Source organism: Pyxicephalus adspersus, chromosome 6, assembly GCF_032062135.1.
Source record: "Pyxicephalus adspersus chromosome 6, UCB_Pads_2.0, whole genome shotgun sequence".
Lineage (NCBI taxonomy): Eukaryota > Metazoa > Chordata > Amphibia > Anura > Pyxicephalidae > Pyxicephalus > Pyxicephalus adspersus.
The window spans coordinates 5,904,742-5,915,294 of NC_092863.1; the positions used below are offsets into that span (position 1 = coordinate 5,904,742).

Below are 10,553 nucleotides of genomic sequence, written 5' to 3' on the forward strand. Positions count from 1 at the left end.
TCTGCCACTGGTAGGTCCCTGCTAGTTGTGGAAACGTCCATAAGGGTCCATGGGGTCTTCTCACATGCAGTCAGTTATTAGAGACGATTCAGCGCTAATTAGTTGTTGTATGTCAACTAGCCAATCATAGTGTACAATGTCAAACTTTGACTGGCTGCTGTCTAAATAATGAAAAATGATTGCCCATTTTACTAGAAAACATTTAATTCATTCATATAAATAGTCTATCAATATGAATTGTAGTATAATACAAATATTAACATTATACTGTGTAGTTTTTTTTTTATATTCAGTTATCCATTCAGCACTTTATTAATTGCCTTCATTTCGGCTGGGTCCAGCGCAGTCAGGTTAAATCCTTTCAGTTCAGGTTTCCCTGCAGGTGATAAAAATATTAATGTTAATAAAAAAAAACTTTGATCTTTTTATGATTTGCGAATGCTTGCTAGCTGCCTTCTGATTTTGAAAGACTGGCAAGTCTTTTCTAATCTTTGAACCTTGCCCTCACACCTTGTGTTTTCTAGGAGATTAAAGCACATTATGCAAACAGGTCGGCTTTTACAGAAGTTCCACTTTTAAGAACCCACAATCAGGCAGGTCAGTATTGTATAAAGGGATGGGCGATGTCCCTTCTGCAGTAACCTCATCTACCTGCCTGATTGTTCTGGGTATCTGGCGCAGTCTCAGCTTTAATTGCCAGGATACCCACCAATCTCTGCCTCACCTGTGCATGCCCTGTGAGGGAAAGGGAACAGGTGAATATTGCAGGTTTATTTCCAATTAAACTTTCTGGCAAATGTAGCTGATGCACGTCAAGACACTCACCTTGTGCTTCATATAGCCGGTTTACTTTTTCTTTCAGCTGTGCCCGGACTGCATTTATTTCTAGATCCAACTGCTCCTGATCTGTTAGAGAATTTAACAGTTAAATACAAATTTACTGCAGTTATAACATCAAAATTCCCTCCCAACCAGCTCACCTTGATGAATCATTTCCATGGTTTTGTTTTTTGGCAGCTCTATGAACATTCCGCCAAAACAAACGGTCACGGTCTCTGCGAAAGAGATAACACTACAGTCAATTCATAACTACACAATCTTTTTTTATAACATTTAAGTAATTGTAAACAAAAAGTCAAATCTCTGCCCTGTATTAAAATAAACAGCTCAATTTGCATATATGAACAATGTTGCCTTCCAGTTCTAATGCGGAGTTTTATGAAACATCTTGACACAGCAAAGAGCATCACATTCCCATTTTTCTTTCTCAGGTTCATGGTTCGTCTAAGTTCTCATTGGACAGGAGATATTGCTGACTTACTACCCAAAGGACAGGATAGAGGGGATGCAAACTTTTAGGAACTCATAATGTCAGCTGACCACAGTGCTGGCTTAACAGAATGAAAAATCTCAAGCTATTGATACAAATATATTTCATGGTTTGCCTAGAGTTTAGAGTTCTACTCCTGAGACAGGTAGATGAAGGGCAATAGTAAACATCAGCTAGGGGTAGTTCCATCAGCTTAAACAGCTCTGTCACAGCATGATATTGGCACAACCACTAACAAGAAATGTCTTTTGTTATAGCAACTTAGTATTTCTAACGTGTGCAATAACCCCACTTAGCATTCCCTGACATAACAACTGCAGGTATAGATCCAAGGCAAGGTTTAATAACCTTTGCAACATATACATTGGAAAAATATTTATCCCTTCTAAATGCCAGTTTGTCACTTTACATGAGGTGTCACCTGATTTATCCGTGTCTTTGCTTAGAGCTCTTAAAGCCTCTCTGTTCTGGTTTCTCCTCATATCCAGGTCCACAATCTAGAAAGGTAAGATCACATTTATCAATACAAAATAATTGTTATTAAACTATATTAAATGATGTTAAAATAAGAAACAGTGGCTCTTTGCAGAACTAAAAGTACCATTATGTGCTGGGATGGGACAATCTGGTATTCAGACGCTGCTAATATCTGTATTATACACTGTACAGCTCTACATCTTCGTCATACTGTTTTTATTTTGTTTATTGCCAATCACAAATATAATATTTGCATCATCTGTTGTTATTCCTGTTTTTTAGACTTGTCAGTGTTTTTACAGCCTGCAAACACTTACAAAAGCCTTGTAAAAATAGTTGAAATGAAAATCAATGGGTCTGGTTCAGTGCACAACCCAGAAATTTTTTTAAGCTGGGTGGGAAGAAATTGTAGGTGGGTGGCAGCCCCTGTATTGTGAGCAAAATCTTTAGTAACCACCCAAAAACAGCCGGGTGGTGCACCCAGCTAAAAGGGCCTGGGGAGAACCCTGTGGTTTTTGTGCAGCTTCTAGGGCCATCCAAGCTCCTCCAAAGACTTGTATTCAACTTCTTCTTGCAGACTTTTATAGGTGTTTTTAGTGCCAGGGAATTACTTGGCAAATGGAAAAAAAACACAGCCAGGACAAATGCCTATACAGGTAGTCCCCAGGTTACATATGAGATAGGACTGTAGGTTTGTTCTTAAGTTGAATTTGTATGCAAGTCGGAACATGTACATTTATTTAATAAATGCAATTAGGACAGATGTTTGTCTCAACATATTAGGCAGCATGGTGTCAGTTACTGTAAAAAATCCTCACTGTCACTGCCCTAATCACAAACAAAGCAAAACAGAAAAATATTTATGGAGCCTGGACATTCATGAACTTGTAGAGCAAGCTGTGCTTTGATATGCAAAAAGAAACAACTGCAGGGTTCGTCTTGGTCAGTAAAGAGTTATAAGAGGTTACAGAAAGAGCTCAGACCCCTAAGATCACCCACAACCTCAGCTGTGTTTAGCAAAAGATTTCTTCTGCAAGTCTTGCGAACCACCCCGTCAAGCCTCCACACAGAATGAGCAGGGAAGCCCGTTCGTTCATATTTAGGAGACGTCTGTATATCGGATGTCCTTAAGCCGGGGATTACCTGTAAATGTCTGCACACACTATTGCAAACGCATGCGTTTTTTGCTTGAAAAAGATCCTGGAAGACTTGCCCTGCAGAGCCACGTTTTTCAAAAGCGGGGCTGAACAAGCCCCTAAAGCTGAACTAAAAAAAAAAAAAAATAACTTTGCTTACGCAGGACCCTACCGGAGTGGTCCTTGGTTTGGTCCCACGTAGTTCTGGTTTCATCCCAGGGCCCCCATCTTTTTTCTGCCTACATCACCCGATCTTATACTGTCCAGGCGCAAGATTAGGTGACGTACGCTGCTGTATTTAGGCATCAGCACCTTTTATATTTTCAAGGACTGGGCATGCACAGTAGGAGGATCCTAAAGCCTCCTGGGATATGTGACGTATCTATCCCAAAATGTTCTGCACTCCCATACATTCTTTACTGTCATGAGGTAATAGGTCCACCTTAAGCAAGGGTACTGTCCTTGAGGTGTTTCCTTGTCCAACCTAGAACCGCATTGCCTGTGCAAAACTGTTCATAATAGTGTGTTAAATTATACAATGAAAGGTTTAAGGTAATATGCTATAAATTACAAAATCTGAATGACTGTATCTGGGTTAAAAATACATAATATGGCTCAAAACATTCCAAATGACAGATGTAGCCTGGTTGTGACATATAAACAATGCACACATGCATTACAGCCACCCTCCACGTGCTCTCCTCTCGCTTTCTCACCTGTCTCCTGTCCACCAGCACATCCTCAGCCTTCTTCTCCACCTCTTGCAGGTAGTTCAGCACTGTATCCATGCCACCATACGCCTCCATCTTTCTTTCTGCCAGTAGACGCGCATTAAACACGTCTTTCCACCCTTCTTTGCCTACATTACAGGCAAAAATGTCGATAGTGTCTTCAATTTGCTTATAATCAATAAAGCGATGCGGCCATTTTTCCGGAGTCCAAATGCAGCTTGTTCTACGACAGTCCTCAGAAAAATGGCCGCCGTTCTGGAGACATAATTTTTTCCCACGTTGGGCCTCTAGCATCAAGATGTGCGCGCAATGTGCGAAGCCCGCGCGTCCTCAGGTTGCTATGGGTACGCGCTGAGGTAATGAAGAAGGCGGGAGATATTTGGGCCTATGGGTATTTTTAATGTTTGTTTTCATAGTGAAGTAATTTAGGGGATATTTGTATGTAAACAATAGCTGTAAAATATAATAAGAGAAATATAGAAGAAGCCTTCACTAACATTTTCAGAATGCTGACCCCTAGCCAGCAGTGGGCCCCTGTGCGGAACAGACTTGGGGCCCTGTTGGCTGAGGAGGGTTCCGGGCCCCGGTGCTGTAGCATGCTTTGCACCTCTCTATGTCTGCCTTTCGTTCCAGCACAACATTCCCAATAAAAGAAGGTCATGTATGTTTTCCTAGCAACCTGTTGCTTCAAATAACACTATTTCCTGGCTTACCGCCCTCACTTCCTGTTCTGGTGACAACTTCCAGTCAGGGGAAAATGCACGGGGACACACCAATAAACTTTAATAGAATAAAGCAAGACTGGAGCTTTGGTGTTGCTGTCCCTTTAGAGATTTTTGCTCACATTCTGTCTAGGTGACAACGGGACAAAAAAGTAGGGTGTCTGAGATCTAAAAACCTCCGCCCCCCCCACACACATGCAATGTCGTGACATTCCTGGCTTGGAATGCATATTCTGGGTACAACCCCTTTCAGGTTTAGTTTCCTTTAAAAGGCCCTATTAGGGATATTCCAGCTTACTTCCTGGCCCGGTGACAACATTGTCATAGGTAGAGGAAGTGAAGCAAAATCTCAGTCCTGTAAAGCATGCTGCTCAGAAGGATCACATTTTAAAATCCTGTGTAAGGTTTGCAGCCTCTGTCATGTTCTTGGAAGATTTCATGTGCCTGTGACACAAGGATAAGGGGGTAGGTGTACAGGGGTCAATGGGGCTGCAAGAAACAATGGACGAGGACAGTAATAAAAGCTGACAGAGGTTGTAACCTTTCCCTATTGTACTATAAAACTGGAAAATGGAGTTACAGGTAGTCCCCGGGTTACATACGAGATAGGGACTGTAGGTTTGTACGTAAGTCGGAACAGGTACAATACTTTAAGAAATGCAATAAGGACAGATGTTTGTTTCAGCATATTATTAGGCAGCATGGTGTCAGTTACTGTATAAAATCCTCACTGTGAGTTAATCACAAGCAAAGCAACTTTATGGAGCCTAGGCATTTGTTAACTTCTTGAGCAAACTGTGCTTTATTATGTATAAAGGAACAACTGCAAAGTTTGTCTTGGCCAGTGAAGAGTTACAAGAGGGTGCAGAACAGCAAAAGATTTCTTCTGCAAGTCATGCAAACCGACCCCTCCAAGCCGCTGTCCTGCACACGGGGAGTAGGGAAGCCCCGTTTGTATCTAGGAGTCGTCTGTATATTGGATGTCCTTAACCCAGGCGCTACTTGTATTAGTTTTTTTCTTCTGCAAATCATACAAAGCTCCTGGATTGAGCAGAGAAGGCCCGTTCATATCTAGGAGTCGTCCGTATGTTGGATGTCCTTAACCCGGGGACTACCTGTATTTGCTGCCATAATTATCCTTTTCTGATGCCTCCATATGGCGCCAACTAGTGGTGGATGTAGCCAACTGGGGGCCCCTGAGCTGAACTGACTTGACTCAATCCCCAAGTTCATGACAGAGCTGCTGTGGCCCCCCTTTACATTGACACACTTTCCACCTCCCTATGTCAGCCCCTGGGCCCGAAGTATAGCATATGGCCTTACCTCTGTCTACCATAATGGCATCAGTAAACTTAGAACCTTTTTCCATTTTGGAGAGATTTCCCACCACTTCCTGTCCCAATGACAGACCCACCAAAACAAGAAGTCGGAAAAAAATCTTCCTAATTTGAATGTAATTAGCAAAAATACATGGCAGAGGTTCCAAACCTTTTCCTTTCTGAAAAATAAATGTTTCCAAACAATCCATTATGGTTCCAAGTGCCCAGCAGACCCGTTGTGGGGTACCAGAGAACCTGTCATATGGGGCAATCCTGGGTACAGCAAAATTCAGTATCACAGAAGAGCTATGTATGGGCAGCCGGGCAAATGTTAAGGAGTAAGTCAGTAGAGTCAGCACCCCAGTCTTACCTGGTAAAAGCAGAAATAGAGGACTTCCTTGATGTCCCCTTGCTGTAATGCTGCATGCCATCATAGTTGGGTCCTCAAAGTAGCATAGGAATGCACCCCTACACCATGCCTGCTTTTTCGGGGGGGTCTTTAATTGTAATCAATGTGGAGATCTTCTATAAAGCTGACTCTGGCCTAACCTTTAGTCTTCTCTTCTACACCTAAATTGCTTACTCTGATCATTGAGCTTCTCATTAGAAGCTGCAGCAAGTCAGAGCCCTTATCATATAACCCTCTCCTCTCCAGAATACTGGCCCTGGCCAATCACTTTCACTTATTGGATTTCAGTTTTTCCAATCATGACTATATGGGCTGCCTTGGAACCCCCATCCCTCCATACTGAACAAATCATCAATGAAATATACAACGGTCTAGCAACAAAATTGTTTTGATAAATCCCCCGCACAGTGATGTCATCGTGTCAGTGTTACTGTCTGCATCCAACCACCATGGGTAAACCTAGGAGCAAGACGATCCAACGGGTCATGTGACCCGCCAAAACATAATATACTGCTGAGAAGGAGGGGGGGTTATTTAATTTAATCCTCCAGGTACATTTGAGGAATACAATTGAAGTGTGTGGTGTAAATTCTTCATTTCTGTTTTGCAGGCAGTTTTGCTTGAAGCTTATGGAAGTTTTTTGGACCGAGCTGACAGGTAATGTTTGTTTTCTGTAAGTCTGTGTTCAGAATGGCGGCGAGGCTGTGGTACGGGTATGGTGTCGTTACTGCTTCCTCATTTCATTGAAATGCTGCTTTGGGGGAGACGCAGAAGTAAATTCTACCCATGGCAGCCCCATAGGCAGAGAGCGGTACAATACCCGTAGCTGTCAAATCTGCAGACGCTGCGGTGCCAGCAAGATACCAACCGCTGGGAGCCGGGCAGGATCACCCAATTCCTAGGCCGGTCTGAACCTAACCTTAACATGGAGGTATGGAAGATTTCACACTCGGATCAACAGATTGTACGGTCAGTGTTATGATTCACACAACAAGTTCTGAAGGCATAGTTAGGATTCACACAAGTTCTGATGGCAGGGTTATGATTCACACAAGTTCTAATGGCAGTGCTGGGATTCACACAACAAATTTTGATGGCAGTGTTATGATTCACACAAGTTCTGAAGGCATAGTTAGGATTCACACAAGTTCTGATGGCAGGGTTATGATTCACACAAGTTCTAATGGCAGGGTTATGATTCACACAAGTTCTAATGGCAGTGTTGGGATTCACACAACAAATTTTGATGGCAGTGTTATGATTCACACAAGTTCTGATGGCAATGTTGGGATTCACAAATTCTAATGGTAGAGTTATGATTCACACACGTTCCTATGGCAGTGTTATGATTCACACAACAAGTTCTGATGGCAGTGTTGGGATTCACACAAGTTCTGATGGCATGGTTAGGATTCACACAACAAGTTCTGATAGCAGTGTTAGGATTCACACAAGTTCTGATAGTAGTGTTAGGATTCACACAAGTTCTGATGGCACTGTTATGATTTACACAAGCTCTGATTACAGTGTTATAATTCACACAAGTTCTGATGGCAGTGGTATGATTCACACAAGTTTTAATGGCAGTGTTAAGATTCACACAAGTTTTGATGGCAGTGTGAGGATTCACACAAGTTCTGATGGCAGTGTTATGGTTCACACAACAAGTTCTGATAGCAGTTTTAGGAATCACACAAGTTCTGATGGCAGTGTTATGATTCACACAAGTTCTGATGGCAGTGTTATGATTCACACAAGTTCTGATGGCAGACGCGCGCTCTTTTTGTGTGTGTAACTTGCAGGCACAATGGAGGGAGTGTATTATGCAAGGCTTATTCATGAATTCGATGCTTTCCTACAGAATTGCAATCTTGTTGTCACTCCCTCCTCCAGCCCGCAGTCTGTCTTATTGTGCATTGAGCAGTAACATCTTTTGATGACAAGCCAAATGAGAACTAATGTTGTAATTATACCCTTCCATGTCTGTGTGCATTACCCTGTTCAGTGTATTTCCATACATGGCTGGCTGGGGAGAATTACTATAATTATCATTTTTTTCTTTTTAACTTGCTTTGTTGTATTGTGAGCAACATCAGACTTGTTATAAAATGAACAGAAATAAAATAAGCGCTAAACTGTTGCAATTATTTAAAGGGTGGTTTCAGGTATGTGTCTGGGGTAAACCTGCACCGCGAGCATAGGGAGGCTGCTATTCCTAGCATAGCTGTCTACAGTTACTGGTTGCCTGATTTAATCTGATCTGGGATCTTTAACACAGAACTGAAGAAAGCAAGATTAAAAAGAATTGCCCAGATCTTTTTCAGATTTTAATGCATTATTCTCCTTCAATCCAGGGATTTGCATGCAGTACTCTTTTTCTGCCACTAGATGTCCTCAGTTTGGGTGGCAGCATCAATCATTAGTCATCCTGAACCCACCCCTGCTCAGTTATCTGATCACTCCTCTCTCTACTCCTATCAGCATGCTTTTTTTGCTGCTTCTTCCTCTTAAACTGCAGCTCTGCTGCTGATATAAGGTCATATTATTATACCAACACTGCTGTAAAAATGCATTAATGATCTATTCATTTGTGTCTTTTATATCTGCTTAGAGTTCTGCTCTAAAAGAGTGATAGTGTGCAGCCTCCCTAGTAATACATTGACCTTAATGGAGTCACCTGACTTCATTTTAAGTTGTAAGACACCAGTTGAAAAGGCGTTCAATACAAATGTTTGTCCTGTAACCTAACAAGATGGATTAGAAAAGGGGTCAGGGTGGGGGATGTTAAACACATAGTTTACACGGTGCCAAGGACAGACAGTGATATTCCAATTGCATAATTGTAGATTGTGAAAAGTGTTCTCATGGGAATCTTTTTGCACAAACTAGGAATAGGAATTTTGGGAAGTGATGGCTACAAACAACACAATTTCCATGGCTGTATACCCCAGGGGTGCCATGTGGAGGGCAGGGGTAATGGAGGGTAAGGGGTCAGGGGGGAAAGGTATAGGATCCAATACCCCAGGGGTGCCATGTGGAAGGCAGAGGTATTGGAGTGTGAGGGGTCAGGGGGAAAGGAGAATTAGGCTGGTGGATGGAGGGGTGCCATGTGGAAGGCAGAGGTATTGGAGGGTGAGGCGTCAGGGGGGAAAGGGATAGGATCTAATACCCCAGGGGTGCCATGTGGAAGGAAGGGGTATTGGAGTGTGAGGGGTCAGGGGGGAAAGGGATAGGATCTAATACCCCAGGGGTGCCATGTGGAAGGAAGGGGTATTGGAGTGTGAGGGGTCAGGGGGGGAGTGTGAGGGGTCAGGGGGGAAAGGGATAGGATCTAATACCCCAGGGGTGCCATGTGGAAGGAAGGGGTATTGGAGTGTGAGGGGTCAGGGGGAAAGGAGAATCAGGCTGGTGGATGGAGGGGTGCCATGTGGAAGGCAGAGGTATTAAAGTGTGAGGGGTCAGGGGGGGAAGGGATAGGATCCAATATCCCAGGGGTGCCATTAGGAAGGCAGGGGTATTGGAGGGTGAGGGGTCAGGGGGGAAAGGGATAGGAGCCAATACCCCAAGGGTGCCATATGGAAGGCAGGGGTATTGGAGGGTGGTGGATCAGGGGGTAAAGGGATAGGATCCAATACCCCAGGGGTGCCATGTGGAAGGAAAGGGTATTGGAGGGTGAGGGGTCAGGGGGGAAAGGGACCAGATCTAATACCCCAGGGGTGCCATGTGGAAGGAAGGGGTATTGGAGTGTGAAGGGTCAGGGGGAAATGAGAATTAGGCTGGTGGATTGAGGGGTGCCATATGGAAGGCAGAGGTATTGAAGTGTGAGGGGTCAGGGGGGGAAGGGATAGGATCTAATACCCCAGGGGTGCCATGTGGAAGGAAGGGGTATTGGAGGGTAAAGGGTCAGGGGGGAAAGGGATAGGATCCAATACCCCATGGAAATGGGGTAAGCTAAATCTGGATGTCTGGGCTCTGGCAGGAAAAGGGAATTAATATTTGAACAAGTGGTAAATGTACAGTTTGGTGTTGAAGGTGCATGCAGGGACCTGGGGTATGATCACAATACATAAGCATGGCATGTGTTTCTCCTATGGGGTGGAGAGGGTTAAAATGAAGTGGCTTTGGTTGGAGTTCCACTTTCATTTTTGGAATATCCTGTTCCTGATTGAATGTATTTATCAATAATTAGAATTTCATTCCTCTGTATGTGGTGTCAGTATAGAGATCTGTATTGGGAATTCAGCACCAAGGACAGCAACAAATGTGACATTCACCGAGTACATGGAAAGGAGAATTAGGCTGGTGGATGGAAGGGTGCCATGTGGAAGGAAGGGGTATTGGGGAGTGAGGGCTCAGGGAGGAAAGGGATAGGCTCCAATACCCCAGGGGTACCATGTGGAAGGAAGGGGTATTGGAGGGTGAAGGGTCA

The 10,553-nt window shown here is 43.6% G+C and overlaps 1 protein-coding gene across 1 annotated transcript; it reads right to left on the reverse strand.

Moving 5' to 3' along the window:
- Positions 1-186: 186 nt before the first annotated feature.
- Positions 187-3,813, reverse strand: PDRG1 (p53 and DNA damage regulated 1). The gene is made up of 5 exons (XM_072414290.1): positions 3,660-3,813; positions 1,752-1,827; positions 981-1,055; positions 826-906; positions 187-376 (listed from the first exon to the last, which is right to left on the reverse strand). Exons 1-5 carry the CDS (start codon positions 3,747-3,749, stop codon positions 294-296), a joined length of 405 nt encoding a protein of 134 aa, XP_072270391.1. The 5' UTR covers positions 3,750-3,813; the 3' UTR covers positions 187-293.
- Positions 3,814-10,553: the final 6,740 nt, after the last annotated feature.